Consider the following 22,009-nt stretch of genomic DNA (forward strand, 5'->3'; position numbering starts at 1 on the left):
GGCACAGCTGACTGAAGCATCCACCTCCCGTTGTACCTGTGGCAGGAGGAGCCAGAGTCGGGCTGGGGCTGCAGTAGCAGCAGGGGCTCTGGGGAGAGGGGGAATTGCATGGAGAAAAGGAAAATTCATCCCCAGAACTAACCTGTGTCGAAAATAATCAGTGACTAATTTTATGTCTTTATGATTGCCTTTTAACTGCGAGTTATTAAAGACGGGGAGAAAGAAGATTATGTCCTGGTGGGAGGATAAATGAGTGTTGCCATAGAAGCGAGGGGATGCTGCAGCACAACTCGGTCTGTCTGGACCACAAACCACAAAGCCACAGCAGAGCCTCGGGGGCGGCCAGCGCGCTACGGACAGAGACGCATCCGTGTGAATCCGAGGCAAGCTGACAGCCTGGGAAGTCAGAGAAGATAGATTTGTGTTATCAAGCCAAAGCCAGAAAGTCAATATTTAGCCTGGACACGGAGCCCAGCCCTTGTGCAGCCGGGCCCCCATCCATCACGCTGCTCAATTGCCCTCCTGAGATCTTCCAGCAGCAGCTTTCCCTCCGCCTGGTCTCACAGCCGGATCATGTTTCCCCCCTTTCTGAGCTAACCCCATCCCAGAGACACTTTTATCAGTCTCAGGGCAATGGAGAAGCTGGAATTTGGGGGGTTCAAGGGATTAGGAAGGAATTTGCCTCTGGGAATCTCTTTCTTCCATCTGCCTGGGATAAATTGTCTGATGGAGATGAAGGCTTTGCAGCTTGGCGAGGAACTGCTCAGAGCTAAACATGTGGAGGCAAAAACACTCCTGGTCCCTCCCCGCTGCAGGAACTGAGTGTTGAAAGGTCCTGGAAAGGGTGGGGAGAGCTCTCTGTCCCGTGGCCCCGCGCCGGGACAAAGTGGGAGGACGTTTTGCCTGGGCTCTGTGCGTGCACATGTTGCCTATTCAACCCCTGGGTTCCTTCCTGGGAGGACCAGCTTGCCCACAGGAGGCAGGAGCAAGCTTACAAACCTGCAAGCACCATGGGAAACACAATTAACTGGAAGAAGGGATTTTTTATTTGGCCTGTTTATGATTTTCTGCTTTCGTTATGTCACTTAAAGCAAACATGCCTTGCCAGTTAACAAACCTGACCTTACTGGAGCGGGAATAAAACTGAGAAAACTACCCTTGGCATGTGCGCCCGCAGCCCTGGCACGGCGTGGGGGGCTGTGTTTACAGCTCCATCCCTTCTTCCATCTGCATTCAGCTTCTGTAGCGTGTTATTTATACTGCAGCAGGGTTCGCGGCGTGCTCGGTCCTGTCTCTGCCAAAGAGGGGAAATCCCTGCCCTGGAAAGCAGACAACTGCTCTTGAGTTCATTTGCTGCATGGTCCTAAAGCAGGACCATGACCCAGTCTCACCGGGTGTCCGGAGCCCTGGAAAAAGGCTAAGTCCCCTCCGGGATGCCAGTGCCCAGTTTATTCTTCCTTTAGATCTTGCAATCAAAGACCTTTCACACCTCTGCTAAAGAAAAATGTCAATACTGCAGACATGAAACATCACAGTTTCGGGGGTGTTTTTTTTTTAAACCTGAAGTCTTTCAGAAGTGGCTCTCCATAAGTGAGATGTCCTCAAAGCAGGATGCCTCCAAGACATGCCGGGCTGGTACCAGCCACGGCAGCACCATGTCCCCTGGGACAAGTGCTTCTGCCCGAGGCTGTACCTGCCCGTGCTGAGCTGGGGGCTGTGGGTAACATTGCACAGGCAGGGTCAGAGCCCGATGGTCATTTTCAGCTCCCCAAATGAGAGATGCTTCATCTTCTCTCTACCTCCTGTGAGCGGGAAGCTGCGGTGAGGACCACGTCCCTGCCCGCCTCCCCAAGAGATGCCTGTGGCTGCAGCAGGGCTCCTGGGGACCTGACTGCAGGAACAGGTACCGCGGGGAAATCGGAGGGGTCGGAGGGCAAAGGACCTGCTCTAAACACTAGGAAAAAGCGGTTCTCACCGGGGTTGTCAAAGCACTGCTGGTCCCAGGGGATTGCTCCTCCTCTCTCCTGCACCACATTCTTAACTGTGCCTGGCAGGTTTCTGATCTGCCTCTGTGCATCCCTGGCACCTGAGTGGTGGCTCAGAGACCCTGGCTTGGGGAGCAAACAGCCCCTTCTCCCCTCTTCGTGCTCTCTGGGGGCGCTCACAGAGGGACAAGTCGCGTCCCAGGTGCCCTTGAGAGCCACATCCCCGTGCGCTCGCCTTGCTAGCGGCAGCCCCTGCTTTCGATGCCTGGGGCTAAACTGCCTTTTCTGGGGCTGAAGCGCGGGTGCTCCGGCTCCCGGTGATTGGGTGCTATTTTGCTCCGGCACGGTTCGGCAGCTGTTGCTGTATATTACCCCGGAGAGCCAGAGCCAGCCGGGGGGCTGGAGGCAAGGCGGCGGTGGTCGAGCCCCAGGTATGACTTTCTGTGGCTTTTAACCCTTTCAGCTGGACACGGGGTAGCCCCCGGGCACGGCCCACGAGGCAGCGCTCGGCCTGCTGCCAGCCAGCGGCAGATCCGGGGCCATGGGGCCCGTCCTGGTGCTGCCATGCGAGTGCACACAGCGAGAGCAGGGCAGGCGAGGGGACTATTTTTGGAAGTTTCTTTGATGTGAGTCAGCGGTAGAGGCAACCTCGGGAGCTCATGCAGGAGAAGTCCCAGCTACAGCAGAGTGGAACCGGTTATGCATTCAGTGTCTGTAGTTTTGTGCATTTAAGAGAAGATCTGTGTGTGGAGTGTGCATCCAAAGGAGCAGGAGCACAGGCAGCACCGGGGAGGGGATGGACGGGTCGAGCAGTCGTACGGGAGGTCTGCTGCGCAGGAGTCAGCATGAGCCGGGGGCTGGAGCCGGACTCTGGGGCTGTGGGTGTCCAGCCTGCCATGGGCAAGCTGTCCCTGGCATCAATGGCCATCCCTGGCATCAGTGGCCATCTCTGCCGTGCTTGGCCTGGGCAGTGGCCGTGTGCTTGGTACATAGGAAGGACCATATCCTTGGTCCGATAGGAACCAGCCCTGTAAACCTGGTCCTGCGGGTGACACAACCCGTCCTGGCTGGGGATGAGGATCCTGTGTGGGCTGTAGAGCCCCAAAGTGCCTCCCTCTGGCACGGACCCCATCTCCCATCTGGGGGAAAACAGACACGGACACGGAGCTGCTCAGCTCATGGGACCGAGTTAATGCCTGTCGGCGCCGGGGGGGGGAGGGTGGCTGCCTGCCCAGCTACGGCGCGGCTGTCGCGGAGCCTTGCAGCCATTGCAGCAAAGCCTGGAAACGTGCCCGGGGGCTGGAGGCAGTTTGGGCTCCTCCGTCTGGGTGAAGCCCAAGGGAAGGAGGCGTGGGAACAGCCCAGCACCCTGTGATGGGGAGCTGAGCTCAGCCGGTGACTGGGGACCACAGTGAGGACGTGGCAGGACAGCCGTGTGCTGCAGAGCACTACTGCCTGCTGACCACCCGGCGTTTGTTTTATCCCTCTCGGTTTAGTGAGAGTCCCTTGAAGTGACATGGCAGCAGGTCCCCATGAGGTGTTGGAGAAAAACTTGGGATGCCCTGAGGCCACCGACGAGCTGCCCGGGCTGGCGGAGAGCGCTCAGAGGCGGCCAAGGAAGGACGGGAGAAAAGGTACCTTGTCCTCACTGCGAGCCGGCAGCCAGGAGGTGCCAGACGTGGCCATGCCGGTGCCACTGCCGTGGTGCTTGAGGTCCCACAGGAAAGGGCTCAGCCCGGCAGAGATGGCTCTTTGCGGCGCAGTGAAATCACGGGGCGACCTCGGACATTGAGGGCACCTGCACGGTGCCGACCCCACACGGACATCAGCCACGGCCACAGCCAAGAGGAATGGAGGCTTGTGCCCTCCTCCGTCTTCCTTGCACTCATCTTTGCTCAAAAAAAGTGTGAATGACTGTGTAGCTCAAAAACACGACAAGCACTTGGGGGAAAAACTCTTTAAAGAAAAATTCTCCATCTTTGTGCTTTCCTTGAAGCTGGGAACCCCCCAGCCAACGTGCGAGTCCTGGGGCAGCTCCTTCACTTCCCAACAGAGAAAGGACCAGACTCGCCACCACTAAAACAAAACCAAAGACTTTTTTTGATTTCCTGTTGAAAGCCAAGACCTTTCAGGCCGTGGTTCCCCAGCCAAAAGGTTTCCTTGTATTTCTTTGTTTTGTTTCCAATATCATGTCTTAGATTTCATCCTGAGAACTGGTATTTTTTCTCAGCGTTCATTCTTCCACCGGGGGAAAATGAACTAAATCCAGCTCAAAGGAGGCAGAAATTCCTTCTTCTGGTGAGGGCTTGCAAGGACGTGGCATCCAGATCCCTGCAGAGCGAGGGCTGCGCTTGGAGGTGCCAAGAGGGCTGAAGCCACTTGGCGTCGGGACCGTGTCAGTGCATCCTCACCCCCGTAGCTTACCCCAGGCCCAGGGGCAGAGAAACCCCCCGGGGAGCCCAAGGAACCCAGCACGCTCCCCAGCCCTTCGTTGCATCAAACCACTGCAGAGGCCTGGGGACCCTCTGGTTTTCTCTCCCACTTCACATCTGGGAAGAGCCTCAAGAGTCACCCCTGAGCTTCACAGTCCTCTTGGGTGGCTTGCAGTCGTCTTTGAGGTCTTGTAGCTCCATGGTAGCTGGAGCTTGTCCTGCTGTCTAGGCTACAGTCTGAGCTGCCTCCAGCCTCCAGCCACGTGTTTTCAGGGTGTCTGTGCGCACCCTGGGCTGTTCACCCCCTTCACCGTCCCCCTCAGCTGCAGCTCCCCGGGGATATCCAAGCCGGATATCCCCGGGGATATCCAAGCCATTTTGGGGCTCAGCAGCTCCAGTCATGCATGGTGATGCTCTTACACCCCGACCTTTCCAGCTGCTACCGTGATAGCCAGGGGCTTCTGAAACCTCTCTCCATGGGTGACCTGGCTTGCGCTAATGGGGGAACCGTGGCCATAATGTCCCCACTCTACGAGCCAGTGGGTGGCAGTGGGAGGACCACACACCCCTGGCCCCCGGTGATTCCCACCTCTCTGAATTCGCTGCCTAACGGACTGCACTGTGCTTGCCTTTAACAGATGCCGACGCGCCAGTGAGCAGCGACGGGGAAAGTGGTACAGCCCATGTAAGTGTGCGGCACCTCAGGGCCAGGGGGCTGCCGGGGGCCTCCCTGCGCCGGGGCAGGGGGCTGAGCAGGGTGCTGTCCCGTGGCGGCATTCAGCCCAGGAGGGCTCTGCGGGGCGTTGCACCGCGTCCATCCCGGGGGAGCCCAAGGCCACGTGCTTCAGCTGTTGCTGTCACTGATCCGTGCCAGTGGGCAGCTCTCCCTCGTGGCACCGATCCGGTGCCACTGACACAGGCCAGCGGCCAGCCCGGTCACCAAACCCCCCGTGCCCGGCAGCACCGAGCCCAGACCCCGACATGTCGTGCTCTCCCTCTCCTCCCAGCGTGCTGACCCCGCTGGCGAGCATGCCCTGTACCCGACCCGCCGCCCTCGGTGGATCTGTGCAGCTGTGCTCATCCGGGCTGGGGGCGAATCCAGCCCTGAGGGCTACTCTGGGGTGGGCTTGCTCAAGCGCAGCCCTGGGGTCAGCAGCCACCAGCCCACCCGTGTGTGCTGGGGCCACACCCCGGCGCTTGCTCTGCAGCAGGGAGCCAGCTAGTGGCTAAATCCATCTTAGCAGACAAAAAAACCCACCCCAACGTGTTTTTAGGGCTGCCGATGCAAATACACACACCAGGGTTAGGTGCTCGAGGAGCCAGTGACGAGCCTGGTTAGTGCCGCTTGGGGCCGGCAGCATCGGCTCAGCCCCGGGGGACAAGGGCAGTGTGAGCACGGGCTGCAGAGCGCAGGGACCAGCTCCCTCCGGGGCTGCGCTGAGCACCCCTTGTTCTGGGAGGAGGCACACACGTGCAGCCATGACCCCCCACGCTGCTTGTTTTCCCTGTGGGGCTGTGCGATGCTTTTACACCCCTGGCCACACTCACGCCCCTCCCCGCAGGGGCTAGAGGAGGCAAGGACCCAGCTTGGCGTCTCTGAGCGGGATCCAGACGAGCCTGAGCTGAGCATGCCAGAGCCAGCGCTGCTCGGCGTGGACAAGAAAGCAGCGGAGAAGAAGCGATTGGAGAAGGTGGGAGCCAAAGGCAGCGCTGCTGGGCCTCCAGGTAGGTGTGCAGGAAAGCCCTTCTCTGCCCCAAAATGGCCAGCCCAGCCCCAGGTGGCCACAAAGGCCAGCCCGGGAGGCACCGTCTGGCCACGGAGCAATGACGGGATAAGCTCTGCTCTCCCCTGTTCCCTGGGAGCTCAGCAACATGGACATGAGGCTTCTCATCCACCTGCCAAATCCCGCTCCTCCTCCTCCTCTTCCTCTCCACTCTGCAGGGGGAGCAGCGGAGCTGGGGCAGAGGTTTTCCCCACTTGAGCCCCAGGATGCTGTAACGCCATCATGGCCCAAACACCTCGGACTCAGCCCCCACGACACTCTTTTCCCCACCCCTGCAGTGCAAACACCTTTGTCTGCTGGCAGTGGCAGGGCAGGCAGCTCCTGCCCCTGCCCCTGCCCATTCCCCTACCACTTCCCATCCCCCTTGCCACTTCCCAGCTCCCCCAGTAACACTGTTTTCCTTGGGGGTCCCCAGTCCCCAAGAGCCTCCCCGTGCAGAGGAAGGTGGAGCCTCCCAGCCTGGACCCCGCGGAGGAGCCGCTCCTCTGGGAAGGGCTCACTCTTAACAAGTGCATCCTGGTGGCCTCCGTCGTCGCCCTGCTCAGCGTCACCTTCCAGGTGCTGCAAGGTGAGCCAGGAGCCGGACGGAGGGGGACGGAGTGGGCAGACCCTGCTGCCACCTCCTGCCTCCTCCTGCCTCCTCTCCCCTCCTCTCTTCCAGCACCGTGCTCCAGGGAGGGAGTCAGCCACGGCAGCCAGGACCCTCCACCACCTCCCCTTCACGGTGGGTTCGGATGCTCCGGGCTGCCCCAATACCCCGGATCCAGCCCAAGATGGGGCCATGTCCCAGGGTGGGGTGGCCCTGGGACCCCATGTCTGGGACATCACACCCCAACAGTCTTGTCCCCTGCTGACAGTGGCCTGTCCCTCTCCCCTCCCAGAGGTGGTCAGTGCCAAGGAGGAGGAGGTCCAAGAAGTGGTGACTGCCCAGCCTGCCCAGCCCGAGAGCAGCATGTTCGAGGACAATGATGGTGATGACGATGGTGATGACGACAGCGATGATGATGGCGACGCTGACAGCAACCTGGTATGGGTCTGGGATGGGGGACAGCATCCTTGGGACACCTCCTGCAGCAGGGGGAGCATCTTGTCCCTGGGGGAGGGATGGAGAGGGGTCCCAGTCCCTTGGGCTGCATCACCAGTGCCTGGTCCACTCCGTTCCCTCCCCAGGCAGAGCCCTGGATCTTCAAGAAGTGGTTTGGCCGCTCAGCACTGGAGGACGAGGACGAAGAGCCCACGGATGTCCCCGAGGTGTCTCCAGCTGCAGCAGAGGTGAAGAAGAGCCGGGAGAAGAAGCCGGAGAAGAAGGAGGAGAAGGCCCGGGAGGGCCGTGCCGCCCAGGCAGAGCGGAGCAGCCGGAGGGAAGCGCGAGCCAAGGACAGGGCGCCAGGGGACAAGCCCAGCAGAGCCCCCAGGGCCCCCCGGGAGCCAGAGCAGCAGCCCCAGAAGAAGCGGGGCCGGGAGGGGAAGGAGAGCCGGCAGGAGCGGGACGAGCCCAGGAAGGAGGGGTGGAAGGGCCGTCCTGGCAGGGTCGACGGCGGCCGGGAGAACCTGAAGCGGAACTGGCGGCAGCAGAAGGGCAGGAAGCCCTGGGAGCCAGCGGCCGCCCCGGGGAAGGATGGCACTGCCAGGCCCAGGGAGGGCAAGAGGCGCGACTGAGGCTGGGGCGACAGAGGGGCTCGATGATGCTGAATCCAGGGGGGTCCAACCCTGCCACCACCCCCAGCGAGGGCACCCTGCCGCTCCCTGCCTGCTCTCCAGAGACAACCCCGGGCTGGCAGCGTGGGCAGCACTCCAGGATCTCCGAGCAGCAGCAGAGTAGCCCGGGAGCCTGGCACGACCCCCCCCCTGGGGACTTTGGGCCCCCCTGGATTAGATGCACAAAGGCAACCCGAAAGGACCAGGGGAAGGAGCTTCTCTTCATCTGGGCTTCGCGCTGTTTCTCCATCCCCACCCAAAATCTCTCTTGCAGTTCATTTTCACTCGTGGTCCCCGAGGCATGGGGGCGGCACAGTGGCCACAGGGATCCCTGTGAACAGAGTTTGTCTCCAGACTGTGTAGCTCTTGAATTCAGTTAATGGTTTTATTTAAAGCAAATCAAGAGAGAAATGTGTTCTGGGTTAACGAAGCCAGGCTGCTGCTGTCCTCAGAGGGACGTCAGGGGAATGACCACCCCGACCTCGCCAGGCCCCGCTGCCATCGCTGCAGGGTGGCATGAAGCTTTCCGGTAACAAAACAGGGCTGGAGAGCCCATCACCGGGGGGTCCCTTCGGGCCTTGCCTTCACAGAGTCGCTTTTAGGAATGAAACACAAGTGCAATATCACACAGCACTGTGGCAACTTCAGGAGATGTTCACAGCCCCAACCCATGGCAGGTTTAAGTATTTGCTAAATCAATAGAGATTAAAATAAACTATTTTCATTTTTAATAAGGTATTAAATTGAATGGTTAAAAAAAAAAAAAAAACAACCAAAAAAAGATGTTGTTCGTGGCTATGTTTGTGTGTTCTCTGTGCCTCCCCATCCCCGGTGCACAGGGGTTCATGGCTAACCCAGGTCCCAACGCGGGCTGGGGGCTGGGGCCGGTGTGTGCCAGCCTCTGGCCATGCCCCCGCCAGCCCCATGGGGACACTGCAAAGCCCAAGGGCTGGTCCCAGCACGGGGGGGTCTGCAGCTGGGACGAGCCCAGGAGCTGTTTTCCAGGGGGTCAGACCCTGCGGCAGCCCCGGCAGGTGTCACTGGGGGCCGGGCTTAGCTGGGAAGATGATCTGGGGGCGGCCGGGCTCTCTGTGCCGATGCTGTCGGGGACACGGAGCAGGTGCTTTGGCAGCAGTTTGCGCCCGCTCCTATTAATGGTGTGAGCAGCCCAGGAGGTGTAACAGGATCACTCCCCTCTCTCAGCCCTCCCTCCCCTCGCCCCCCGGCTCTGGCAGTGTCCCAGGAGTGGGGTCAGCGAGGGGTGATGCAGCAGGAAGGGGGGTGATGACCCGGCAGGAAGCCCCAAGCCACTGCCAGCGGCTCTCCATGGCCCCTGGCTCACGCAGGGATGGGTCCCTGGGTAAAGGCTGATCCCTGCAGGGGGATTTTGCGTCTTCTTCTGCTTTCGCAGGTGGAGCCATGTGGCCAACGGGGGCTTAGTGACCGGCCGTGGGCTGGGAAATGGCCAGAGGATGCTGCGAGTGGTGGGGGCAGGCTTGGAGGAAGCAACAACAGCCACTACAGGAACAAAGGCAAGGGTTAAATCAGCGTGGTCCTGGCCAGATCCGCCAAGTCTTGCCCTCTCACGGTGGCTCCACAGCGCCCGTATCCAGCCCAAACCCTGCCTCGGGGACAGAGCCATGCTGCAGCATGGCCCCATGGGCACCTCGGGCATCATCGGGAGCAGGCGTGGGGAAACACCAGGCTGCAGAGCAGCCTCCAGGGACCAGCACAGCTACAGACAAACCCAGAACCAGAGCGACGCCAATGAACCAAACCGTGGGGAAAGGACACGTGACAAGCTCCCGTCTCGGAGAGAAGCACCAGCTGCAGAGCTGCAAGGGCAAACCTGGGGGGGGAGCGGGACGAGGGCGAGCGGAGAGGCGGGCGGGAGCCTCTACCGACAGCCACACTCCTCTGCCACCATGTTGGGGAACTTGCGGACCTCCAGCCCCTCCGTGGAGAGGCTGATGATGAGCTGGTCCGAGTAGCGGACGGGCACGCAGCAAGGAGCCCGCTGGAGCGGCGAGCCCCTCTCCTGCATGCCCAGCAGCAGCACCGTGTGCGAGTAGTAGCTGGGGACACGGGTGGAGAGAGGCAGCTTGCAGGGACCCTCACAGTTGTTGGCCGCGTAGACGGTGGGCATGACGATGAACTTGCGGTCGTGCAGGTCGATGGTCAGCTCCTGCAGGCGGCAATGAGCCTGGTGCTGCGTGCTGCGGTTCTGCCGCAGCACCTTCCTCCGCTCCTGCCAACGTGCCCGCACCGTCTGCAACGCCTTCAGCAGCAGCAGCGCGTGCACCTTCCCAGAGCGGGGCAGCCGCTTGCCCGCTTGACCCTCGCCTGGCCCCAGCGGGTAGTAGCAGAAGCTCAGGAGATGCTGGAAAAGCCCCGTGTTGGCTTGGAAAGCCGGGATGTCCTTCAGCTCCTGGATCACCGCCTGCAGCTTGCCCATCAGCAGCTGCAGCACGGTCCCCTCCGGCTGCCAGCCCCCCAAGTGCTGTTCCAGCACGGCTCCGCTGTCCTGGGGGAAGAGCAGCACCGACGGCTCGTCTGACTGCACCAGTCGCTCCAGCGCCGCCTCCTCCGACAGGTTGAGCAGCTGGTGAGGGAGGGTCTCCATCACCTGGAAGTCCAGCCAGTGGTGGGAGCTGGGCTGGGTGGGCAGCTCGCTGGAGGGGCTCAGGACCTGGCGGATGAACCGGGTCAGGATGCCCAGGAACTGGTTGCTGCTGCCAGGCGCCTGGGATGAAGTATTGGCTTGGCTCTGGGCAGTGGGGGATGGCAGCTCCTCGGTCCTGGCCTGGGGTGGGCTGTGAGGAGAACACAGGGAGGGTCATGGGGACCCCTTGTACCCCAGGGGTCCCACCAGGGGGTCTGCCCCCCATCCTCCCACCGCAGTCCCACAGCCAAAGGGCTGGGGCGGCTCCTTTCTTCCCCCAGCTCCCAGCCCCTGTGTTTTTTCATGGTTGCAGCAAGGGCCACGGACCTGAGCTGTGGGTACGGAGCCACGTCCACGACCCCGTCGGCAGAGAGGTAGGAAGAAGGGGCCAAAGCCGCCTCCTCCTCCTGCTGTGACTTGGCCAGCAGGAGCAGCACGGGGGTCATCCTGGTGAAGCACTTGTCATCGGAGCCGAAAAGGAGCTGCTGGCTCTCCGTGGGGGGTAAGGGGGCACCTGGTGGGGAAAGGAGCGGGTGAGGATGGTGGTCTGGGGTCTCCCACCCGTCCCCACAGCCCCTCATTACAGACAGGCTTGAGAAGATCCCAAATGCCTCAGCCAGGACTCAGAGGGCAGAGACATCACCGTCCCCCACCACTGTGGTCTTCCTGCGCCCCTACCTCGCTCTCCGTGACGCCTGATCGCCAGGGAAGCCTCGAAGCTGAGCTGCTCGCTGGTGCGGGTGACGGATGCTACGGCGGCTCGCAGGACCAGGTACCGGGTGTCCCTGGCGAGGCAGAGGCTCTGCACGGAGGCAAAAGACGCAGGAGCCCCGAGGACGTGGATGAAACATCACGATGAGGGGGGCTCTCAAATGAGCCCCCGCTATGGTCCCTGCTGGCTCCGGGTCACCCAGCCCACGGTGGCCCAGGGAGCAGCGAAATGGGAGGGTCGGGAGCACCGGGAGCAGAGCGGGCAGAGGGGCTTCACAACCCAGCCCTAGAGCTGCTCCGGGAGCCGTGGGTCACAGGGAAACCCACGGGACCCCCGGGTGGGCAGAGGGCCCCGAGCGAGCACGGCCCCAGAGCCCCTTCCGCCGGCAGTGGCTGCTGCCCCCGGCCAGGCCGGAGAGCCCCGGGGCGGGGGAGAGCCAGGACCCCCAGAAGGGAATGGGTACCCTGGGCCGTCCCTCTGCCCTTGCCGGGGGCTGGGGACAGGATAACAGCACCATCTTCAGGCACGGCTCGGTCCCGGCGGGAAGGTGCGATAGAGCAAGGGTGCCGGGAAGGATCGCAAAGGTGCTGGGAGGGGATGGGAAAGGGACTGGGAGGGGATGGGAAAGGTGCTGGAGGGGATGGCAAAGGGGCTGGGAGGGGACGGCAAAGGGCTTGGGCAGCAGAGCCGAGACTCCCCTTCTCACCTTCCCTGCTGGCACCCAGGACCGGCCGCCCCGGCCGCGGCCACCCACCTGCTCCCGCGCCAGCCCTGTGCCCGTGGCCTGCAGCTCCTCTCTGCGCCCGGCGCCCAGGCCCTCTCGGCTGCCCAGGTAGAAGAGCAGCAAGGCGACCCGCAGCTCTCCCAGCGACCGGCCCACCTCCGCCTGGAACGCCAGCCTGAACCACAGCTTCGCCTGGGCTTCCCACTTCACTGCAAAGGAGAAGGCAGAGGGGGTGAATCGCCCCTCTGGTGGCTGCGGGGCTCCTGGGGGGGGGATGGGTGAGGAAGGGGCTTTGCGGCACCGGTCCCACGGGGCAGCCAGAGCATCTGGGACGGGAGCCGACAGGGTGGAGGGACACGGCAGGTCCCCTTCCCCAGTTTCAGGGAGGAGGCCAGCAGGGCAAACCCTGTAGCCCCAGCGAGCAGTGGGCTGCCTCGCTCCCAGAGCGACTCTGGCCAATCTTCATGGGCAGATCCCCATGGAAAGCTCTTCTCCCACGGCAGCTCCTCCGGTGGCTCGGGGACATTGTGGCTGTTGTGTCGCAGCCAGCAGCACTGCCTGGGGAAGAGCCACTTCCCCAGCTGCCCGGCACCGGCAAGTTCAGCTGAAAATCCAAAATCTGGGAGGGGAGGAAGTGATTTCCAGAAAAGAGGAACCACTGTGGCCCTCCTGCTACACAGGATTAAGACGGAGGTTCAGCCAGGGTGCCCTCCCTCAAGCACAGCACTCCCCACTGAAACGAGACAGGGGGATGCACGCCGCTGGTTTTCGCATAAGGCTGAAGCTGCACAAGCAAGCCCAGGACCCAGCTCCTCCGCCACATCGCCATGTGCTGCAGCCGACTGCGAGCAGCAGAGCTCACACCGCAGCAGGACCAGGCAGGTCCGCTCGTCCAGCCCTCTCCTCTCTTTTCCCAATCAGACAGAGTTGGGACGGGGTCCTAACCCGCGTCATTACAGCAGAAAGTGAGAAACCCTTGTTTCCTCGAAAGCAGAGGAGATGCCACCGAGACTGTGGCACCTGGGCGTTAGCCACAGGCAGGGACAAGGCACCCTGTTGCACACAAGCTATCATCACTACTAAAGCTTCTTAAAAACGTACCCAGAAAGACATTTTACTGTATCGCTTCACTAATTTTAAAAGGAACCCAACCCCACAAATTTAATTCTGTGTTTTAATTTCTGATTTGGGGCAAGCAAAGACCATCGGCCTCCCCGAGCCCTGTGCTTGCCCCACTCTGCTCGGCCTTGGCGCAGGGATTTCACACCAACCTTCCTCCAGATGCAGCACGAGGAAGCGGTCCTGCCCCGGCTCCACCACGTGCGCATGGATGTGCTTCAGGGGATGGAGAGCAGCACCCGCCTCCCCGCCTGGGCAGAGCCCGAAGGTCTCGAGATAGCTTTCGTCCCAGCTGGTGTGTTGTCTCAACAGCTTGATGAAGCTGCTTTCATAGTGGGTGAGAACACCCACAACTTCCAGGTGGCTCGGGGTCAGCCCGTCCTGGTCCATTTTCACCCTGCACACGGGCCCTTCCAGCCCCCCGAGCGGCCACGGGTGCAGGCTGGAGCTGGACCAGCCCGTGCCCCCATCCTCAGCCAGCCCCTGCAGGCATTTTGCTCCTGGGTCAGGCTTAGAAAAGGGGCGAGTAGCAGCAGTCATCCTTGATCTTTCTGCCGAGCTGGGTCTCGCTCTTTCCTGTAAACTTGAATTTTCTCTCTTTCTCTCCTCTGCTTCAAGTCCCAGCTCCTCCGGCAGGCTCAGCTCCAGCCGGTTAATTGGGGAAATCCTTTCCCCCATGTTCCCCTTCCTCGGAAGTGCTGCACAGGGGAGCAACAGCACCAGGCACGGCAAAAGCACCCTAAGAGCAGCCTTCATGTTCCCACTTCAGCTACTCCCAACGCAGTCGTTCGAGCTGCTCACACGCATCTCAGAACACTTGGGCGGAAGGGAAGGAACGGCGTCTCCCTTTAAAAAACCAGTGGCCTTGAGTGGACAATGCACAACACACCTCCCTTGAGAAACTCATGCTAGAGAGGAGGGAGGGATGTTTCAAAGAAACCTTTTTGTTCTATTTTTGGGTTTGCATCTAGTATTGGAAACATAAAAAAATTAAAGCTGTTTCTCTTACTCTTAGGGATGCACGTCCTTGACTTCAGATGTTTTCTAAAGGAGGATGGATGTCTAGACTTGGATCTTCATGGGGACTGGCACATACTATTCCCATCAGCAGTGAAACACCAGGAGTGAAGAATTAGCCAGACTAGGAGGAGGGGGACAGAGGCAGATAATGGGCAGAAACTAAGTAAATGTACAGAAAGCGTTCTCCTCTCCTCGCTGGAAAGCCTCTCCCGTCGGCGGGTACCTCTCCCTGCAGTTTAGAGGCCGCCCTGCAGGGACTCTTGCGCATCTCCTGAGACTGCTTCAGCCTGTGAAGGAGAATCTCAAGGGGTGCAGGAGCAGCCTGATGACTTTCAACACTTAAGAGTTGACTCAGAAGGTCTCACAACACACATATTGTAAGGACTTTTCCCTCTATGAGATGCCAATACTCACTGTAACACTTGGAATTACCAATGCCACCTACCTAATCCACCCCAGAGAAACCTCCCCTCCACCCAAGGTATCTCCTCTTTTGGCAACGGAGGGCAGGGGGCAAAGTATCTGCAAAAAAAGTTCCAATACACGTTCAGACCCTTCTCTGGGTTTCCAAGACTTTGCAGTTTGGAGCTCAGGATCTGGCTAGAGCACGACATAAACAGGCTGCGCACCTGAACCAGAGAGAGACAAAGGGCACCACGCCGATGGACTGGTGAAGGCGGACCTCTCATCTACAGCAGCTATGACAAAGGACTCGCACCTGGCAAAGGGGAGCCCACCCAAGCCGGTTCAAGCTTCGGGCCAGCTCAGCTTGAACCGAAGCGCTGCTAGCACGATGGTAAAGCCAGCGAGGGCTCCGGCGTTTGCCCAGGTCCAGGTGGCACCCATGTCAGGGCAGCAGAAGAGGCGAAGTCTTTGATTCCTCCATCAAAGGGGCACGCAGCTGCAGGGCTGCGGCCAGCACAGCCTCCCCCGCGGTCCACAAAACGAGCCAGGCACTGGCCAAGAGCAAGCACGGGTCAGGCAGCCCGGCCTCCAGCGATGCCTTTGCCCACCGAGCACCCTGGCGTCCCGCGCTGAGACACCCCAGTTCAGTGAAATGAATCCTGGAAAGGACAGAGAGGAGAAATCTCAGAACTTCTACTTTTTAATGGGAACCAAATGATTGTTTGAAGGAAACATTTAGTATAAATAAAACCACAGAGGACTAAAAGCTTGCCAGAACTAACCTACTAGTGGGAGGATAGAAACAATAAAAATCAGACGTGACAGCAGGTGCTTCATAATGGTACAGACAACATTTAATGAATTATAATAATAAACTAAGATATAATATCACTGCAGCTTTGGCAATTTCTTCTAACTAAACATTCCCAGAGATCCCTGCCACCGCCACAGACGAGAGCACCGGCGCTTTGTTTGTGAGCCCACATTTGGCATAAACAGTCTAGCAAGCAGCGGGTAGGAGCTAGGCAGCTGCATGCTGTGGAAGGATGATTGCCTTTCCGAAATTGTCAATGAAATCTTGCCTGGTGCTTTTCAAGGACTCCCGGAGCAGCAGTCCAAACTGATTTCCTCAGCAGAGATGTTTCCATGATTTAGCTGGCAGCACCTGAGCTACTGTACAGTGCTCGGGCATCAGCAGGAGAAAGGTTTTGGAATGCAGCGGGAGCGATGCTCTGCTGATTGTAATTCAGCAGGAAGACAGAGAAAACTGCGTTTAGAAAATTCTGCTTGCCCTCCATTCTGCCCACGGCTGCGATTACTGGGGATGCAGTAACAGAATCCTTTCCGTGTGCTTGTGACAAGTCTCCCCATCACAGAATGAACGGCTTGATAAAGGACTTCAGTTGAATAGCAACTGATTAACTGGCTGGTAATTTATGGGATACGCGTCAAGCAGCCTAAGAAGGGATAATACGTTAAGCTAATACAGCTGAGCTGACATTGATGTAGCTACTTCAACTAGAAAGAGGCGAGTGCCTAGAGATTTCCAATCCTTTGCCTCCTCTTTGGAGAATTTCCAAAATGTAACCAGACTGGGAATGTTTTCCATATCTAAGGGCTAAAGAAAGTGAACACACGGCAACATTTTTAACCAAGACACAGGAAAACATAGAGAAAGGAAAATTGAAAACCTTTTAATGAACCTACAGGATTTTGTCAAATTCACAGGCATACAAAACAGAAATATTTCTCTGAATCAGTTGTGATCTGCATATAAAAAGATAGGAGCTAGAGGAGTCCAGCGGGACTGAGTCCAGGAGGGGCTTCAGTTGGAGGGAGGCGGAGGGGGGATAGTGCCTGGCCCCTCTGTGGGGAGAGGTGGTCTCATCATGGGTGGCAGAGGAGCGGGGGGGGGTACACCGGGTGCTGGTGGCAACTGAGGTGGCACTGGGGGTGGTGGCACTGGTCCGGAGGGAGGCATAGGAGGCAGGGTCATGCCTCCTGGAGGAGGCGGCGGCATGGAGTCCGGCAGAGGTGGCCGTGGGGGCAAGCCGTTCATCAGTGGAGGTGGAGGAGGCCGCTTGACAGTCGGGGGCCCTGGAGGGAGGTTTGGGGGAGCTGGGGGCTTCTCCATCTTGAAGTGGAATTGAAGGAAGAACTGGGGAGGGGAGGGGAGAAAAGAGAAGGGAACAATTAATCCTCAGGACAACTCTGTGCCATCACACAACACAGCTGCTCTCTGCCTCCAGGAACACAGCTCGGACCTCTCCTGACCTGTTACCTCCACAGATCGTGGCTGCCTGACTGCCCTGGCAGCGGTCATGGCTTGCACCAGTCTCGTCCAGTATTTTAACTCCTCCGAAACTTGTTCTAAGCGCTAAGCTATCTGTGACAGGGTCGGTATCTCTCACTATGCACGCATCCCCTGCTCTCACATGCGATACGCAGCGAGTACCTCCATGCCACAGGCTCACCACAGACAGCTGTGTGCAGGAAACACACAGCGAGGAGCCGCAGAGAGGACACGGTGTTGCACGTTTATGCACCGTTCTGCTGCTGACAGCAACCGAGGATTCTACCTCCCAGGTTAAATTCTCACAAAGATCACACACAGAAAGATCTTTCTGTCAGGAGGAGTCACTGCACAGTTGCATTGAAGGAATGAAGATTTTAGCATCAAAGCCAGCAGGGATATCACTGATGTGCACTCTCCCTGCGTTGCCTTTCCCCCCAGGCTGCTCTGCCCTCTTGCTCCCTCTTTAACCCTTAAGAAAGATGTTGCCTACAACACAACAAACAAACAGCTACCTGTTTGGTTTCCCTGTTCCAGTGGGTCCAAAACTTTCCTTCTGCTTTGTCGATTTCTCTGCTTGGCACCTGCAAGAAAAAAGAATAAGGAGCTATTATTAGCACCACCAGATTAGCTCAATGGCCCTTTTTAGCACCAGAGCCTGCAAGATAAGCACAGTTATTCCAGGCCTTTGTGAGATGCACTAGTCTTGGATGTTATTAGATAGAGACGGGGGCAGGAAAGAATTAAGTTACTTCCCTATCGGTCAAGGACAAGCGTGCTGGCAAAAAAAACCCTCTTAACATCTGCACAAAGGCTGAGGAGCAAAGCCCAGAAGGCTCCTTTCTGTGCCAGACACTGAGAATTCAACGGCTCCCCAGAGCTCAGCGCACAGCCTAGTTTTCATGCCAGACTCCTCCACTAATTCTTAGCAGGGTTTAATGACTTCCAGTCATGTCTTCTTGACCCCCCTTTCCACTCCATTAACCCCCTGAGGGCTAGAACAGAAGTCTATAATGATGCTCACTGGGAATTAATGTCTTGAAAAACACGGGAAGGGAACTTCCCCAACAATCAGTTAATCCCAAATCTTACCTTGAAAGCTATGGTTTCATAGGGCTCCGCTGCCATCAAAAGGTATTGCCAGCGTCTATCAGGGGGCTCAATCCTTTGCTCATAGGCTGACATGAACCGATGACGAGGCATGATACTTTCTGCAATCTCCGGATAATCAATCTGTTGGGAAGTTATTACAGCATTAAGGAGAACATCCCCTTTTCACTCCTCCTTCGTACAAAACAAATCCCTCAACTATGAAGCATATTGAGAGATCAGCTCCAAACAGAAAACTTAGTGCCACCAAAGGAAACAGCTTGACAATCGATCGTGGATTTGCTGGACACAATCAGCAGCAGAGGACTAGCAAGGTAGGGCTTTTTTTAAAATTTATTTCATGAATCCTGCAAAGAGTTGCTCATTTAGCAGCACCTGGATAACCTGAACACCAAGAATTTTAACAGTGCCCTTACCTGGAAGAGAAGGCTCTGCTGGCCTGTTTCTGGATCTCTCTGTTTGGTCACTGTAAAGAAAGCAAGAAAGCTCAGTACATCACATAGCAGGATTAGAGCGACATTATTTCTGCCCTAGGAAACACACAAAGCTTCCAACAACAAAGTGTTACAAGATTTTTCTCCCATTTGTCAAACAAAACGCCACATTGTCTTTAACCGAAGCTACTTAGGATCTCCACCGAAATTCAGCTGCTGTGGGGCAAAGACACTGCACACTGCCGAACAAAGCTGGGAGATAAGAAGCCAAGTCGTGTACTGAAGGCCAAAACAAAACAATGGGGAGTTCAGAGAAAAAAACTTGAGCTATACATGCAATGAGTGATTTATCAGTATCAGTGAAAGATGCTACAGCACAATAAAAGGAGAAGACAGACTGAAACAATGTCATCATCTCCTGCATGACTACTAATAAGACCTGAAAGACTGAGACACACCAATCTACTATTAAAATGGTTCTCAATCGACTGTCAGCAATAAAAAGATGTTCCATGGGTAATTCAAACAATAAAGGACATCAGGAGATAAGCCCATACCTTATTCATGGACAGATCTGCTAAAAAGACTAATTAATAATACACATCCGCAGCACTGCACTTCAGGCAAGCTCCAAAAGGCATTAGGTATCTCCTGTGACATTACCCTGACTTACCTTTATAACCCGGTCGTCCAATTTTCACAAATTTCTTCACTTCCACTTTGACTTTTTCTGGTGCGGGCTGGGCAGGGGCTTCCTTCGCTTCCTTGGCAGCTCGACGGGCCCTGAATTAATTTGAAATGTGCCAAATTTAATTAAAAGGTTAGCCACACTTCTTTCTAAAGGATACACTAGGAGCAGTTCGAATGCCTCACCATGGAATATTCAGCGCTTCACAGAAAGCACGCCAGGAAAACCTGCTATTACTCTTTCACATGCACCACTACAGGCCAATTGTATCCGTGCCTTCCCCTGACTAAAGGCTGTCATCTCAATTATTTTATCCACCCCCAAGATGACCTCGGTGCACATCTCCACGGATGGATTTGCGAAGACTTACTTCTTGAAATACAAAAGAAAAAACCCCACAAACTAGTCATCTAAACCAAAGCAAACTGGATGTCTTAAAATAAAACTTACAAACTTCTCCCGACCTGCATTCACAAAATCAAGTCCTTATAACTAGACTCAAACAATTTGCTTTTAAAACTCTTTCTCCCCCTTCCTTCAGAAATCCCACAACTGGCTTTGAAGTTGAGCTCGAAACGGAGCTTGTCAGCACCATTTTTTGGAGCAGATCTAGGCTGTACCTCCTGCCTAGTACCAGGCTGTTCACCAGGAAATAAACACAGTGAAAGAACATTCAAGCACAGTGTGCTACTGTATAATGGAGTTCAAGATTTACAGATGCACACAGGCATCATTTTAAAGTGCTTAGGTAACAGAGAATAAAGTTACAGTGGAGAATGACTTACAAATTGGTCTGATGCTTCTTCCCCTGGGTATGTGCTAAGTAACTTCCCTGAAATAAAAAACAAGGTAGAAGAAAGTTAAATGAAGACAGGACTGTTCCTAAACTGACAGATACTTGTCACAGAGAAGAGTCTGTATCACAGGTTGACAAGGATATTTTAATCCTTACTCAAAAACCACAGATTGCTCTCAACTGCTGAACTGTCATAATTGTCAGGCTTAACAGATACCAGCCACTACCCACCCATCTCTTCAGCAGTCAGTCGTCGGGCATGGCCCAGGTTCTTGCACTTCAAGCTACTGTTATTCTAAAATACCTGCTGCCGAGATCAAGACAGACAGCTGCTCAACTCACCTCATTGTTGTGCAGCGTTAGGCAAAGCTTGCATTCGTAAGAGCCCAAGTGATTTTTCATAAAATAAGGGTCCTAGGAAGAGAATTATTAAAAAGTTGCAAGCGAAATACATGGCAAAACAACAGAATAATCAAAATACTGCCGAACTTTTGCTGCAATGGAAGAACTGAGTTCGTAGATTTAAATTAACAGCATAACACTGCTTTAGGACTATGAAAACAGAGAGAAACGATAACAGCTTTGTTAACTGGTGACAGCACACCCAACTGCAGGCAAGAAACGGCAAAATACAAACCAGTCCCGAGAAGACTGAAAATAATGTAGTAACAGCTACTTGAATACGCAAGTGCTGGCACCTCTCAGGTCAGCCCTGTCACAAATGTTTCTCATTCGACTTCCACATTACCAGAAACAGAGCTATTTAATTCCAATCCATGACTTTCCACTAAATCTCTCGCCCTCCAAGCCATTTCACTCAGGCAAAGGTCTAAACTTATTCCCACAAAGTCTGCAGGACAGGAGCCCCATGTCTTTTCTTTCCTGCGCACACAGAGGCCAAGGCTCACCTTGTTGATGTCGATGGTTTCCAAAGCCAGCTGCCGGAGCCTCTCCCTGCGGTCTCGGTTACTTTCTGAGGCAGAGGCTACGCCTCCACTTCCAGTTTTACCTCCAGGACGATGCTGAAAATCCATGATGGGGATTTCGGTGCTTCAGCTACTTATGGAGAAAGAGAGAGTCTGGAAAAATTAGGAAAAGCAACGTGAGTGATAACTAACGCTTCTCCTAACCTGGAGTTCATAGCACTGTTTAGACCCATCAGTAAGGATATGAGACGAGCACAACAAACCATGCCCTGGACCCTCGACACATGACGCAATTTCAAAGGGAGCATGTTCTCGTAGCACTGACTCAGTAAGCTGAGTAGAAGTAAAATGATCCAAAATAACAAGCCCCCAGAGCCCTTCCCATCTCCTCAGTCCCTTCTTCTACGCAGAGACGTGTTCCTCCCCCCCATGGACAGCAGCCCCTCCAGCAACTCCCCGCACAACCAGGAGCCTCCACCTTGATAGCAAACAGCCCCAGAACATGCCGTGGGCCAAAGCCCCTCTCCACCACCAAGTTTAAGTGCTGCCCCCCCACCTCAATGCCCCCCCAGGACCCCAGAGCCACCCCCACGCAACCCCAAACCCTCTGCGAGGGCCAGAGCCCCCCCCCACCTCCCCACACACATAAATGAACGCCCCAAAAAGGGTAAGACCTTTGCAGAAAGGCCACAGAGACCCCCAGTCCCTCATCAAGAGTAAAAGCCCCCCTCAAAGGCCCCCCATGCCCTCAGCAAGGGTCAAAGCCCCCCTCAAAGGCCCCCCAGGCCCTCAACAAGGGTCAAAGCCCCCCTCAAAGGCCCCCCAGGCCCTTAGCAAAAGTCAAAGCCCGCCTCAAACGCTCCCCAGCCCCTCAGCAAGGGTGAAAGCCCCCCCCAAACGCCCCCCAACACTTCAGCAAGGGTCGACCCCCGCCCCCAAGCCCCCCCAGCCCCTCCGCAAGGGCCAAAGCCCCCGCCCCAGACACCCCCAACCCCTTAGCGAGGGTCAAAGCCTCCCCCAAACACTCCCCAAGCGCCCCTCAGCAAGGGTCACCCCCATACCACCCTCAGGGACAGTCAAGGCCCCACATGACCCCCGACAAGCCCCCAAAACCCCCCGGGCCCCCTCGGCCCGTACCGGCGCGCGCAGGCCCGCTCCCCACTCCCGCGGCGCGCATGCGCACTGCCCCCCCCCGTGAGCGACTTCCGGCGCGAGCGCTTC

At 56.9% G+C, this 22,009-nt stretch overlaps 3 protein-coding genes across 7 annotated transcripts in view; 1 reads left to right on the forward strand and 2 right to left on the reverse strand.

Moving 5' to 3' along the window:
* JSRP1 (junctional sarcoplasmic reticulum protein 1) overlaps positions 1-8,520 on the forward strand; it is a 33,424-nt gene extending 24,904 nt beyond the window's left edge. Inside the window, exons 2-8 of one of the 4 annotated variants that reach the window (XM_075175528.1) lie at positions 3,482-3,619; positions 5,056-5,102; positions 5,980-6,142; positions 6,617-6,769; positions 6,863-6,925; positions 7,083-7,228; positions 7,372-8,520. In XM_075175528.1, the coding sequence (XP_075031629.1) occupies positions 3,502-3,619; positions 5,056-5,102; positions 5,980-6,142; positions 6,617-6,769; positions 6,863-6,925; positions 7,083-7,228; positions 7,372-7,860 (1,179 nt within the window). In that variant the 5' untranslated portion in view covers positions 3,482-3,501 and the 3' untranslated portion in view covers positions 7,861-8,520. Of the gene's footprint in view, positions 1-3,481; positions 3,620-5,055; positions 5,103-5,979; positions 6,143-6,616; positions 6,770-6,862; positions 6,926-7,058; positions 7,229-7,371 lie in introns of all 4 variants that reach the window. The other 3 variants (XM_075175530.1, XM_075175532.1, XM_075175531.1) reach the window with 3 other exon arrangements.
* Positions 8,266-15,189, reverse strand: AMH (anti-Mullerian hormone). The gene is made up of 6 exons (XM_075175527.1): positions 14,766-15,189; positions 13,269-14,658; positions 12,028-12,206; positions 11,240-11,363; positions 10,889-11,075; positions 8,266-10,712 (listed from the first exon to the last, which is right to left on the reverse strand). Exons 2-6 carry the CDS (start codon positions 13,870-13,872, stop codon positions 9,797-9,799), a joined length of 2,010 nt encoding a protein of 669 aa, XP_075031628.1. The 5' UTR covers positions 13,873-14,658; positions 14,766-15,189; the 3' UTR covers positions 8,266-9,796.
* Positions 15,190-16,219: 1,030 nt separating this feature from the next.
* Positions 16,220-21,982, reverse strand: SF3A2 (splicing factor 3a subunit 2). 2 transcript variants are annotated; one of them, XM_075175533.1, is made up of 9 exons: positions 21,926-21,982; positions 20,771-20,941; positions 20,205-20,276; positions 19,852-19,898; positions 19,052-19,161; positions 18,361-18,410; positions 17,927-18,067; positions 17,350-17,418; positions 16,220-16,699 (listed from the first exon to the last, which is right to left on the reverse strand). In XM_075175533.1, the coding sequence occupies exons 2-9, from the start codon at positions 20,894-20,896 to the stop codon at positions 16,367-16,369; spliced, it is 948 nt and encodes a 315-aa protein (XP_075031634.1). In that variant the 5' UTR covers positions 20,897-20,941; positions 21,926-21,982; the 3' UTR covers positions 16,220-16,366. The 2 variants fall into 2 exon arrangements, with proteins under 2 accessions (XP_075031634.1, XP_075031635.1); XM_075175534.1 differs by lacking the exon at positions 21,926-21,982 and adding an exon at positions 21,052-21,261.
* Between the last annotated feature and the right edge of the window lie 27 nt (positions 21,983-22,009).

Source organism: Calonectris borealis, chromosome 28 (genome assembly GCF_964195595.1).
Source record: "Calonectris borealis chromosome 28, bCalBor7.hap1.2, whole genome shotgun sequence".
Taxonomy (NCBI): Eukaryota; Metazoa; Chordata; class Aves; order Procellariiformes; family Procellariidae; genus Calonectris; species Calonectris borealis.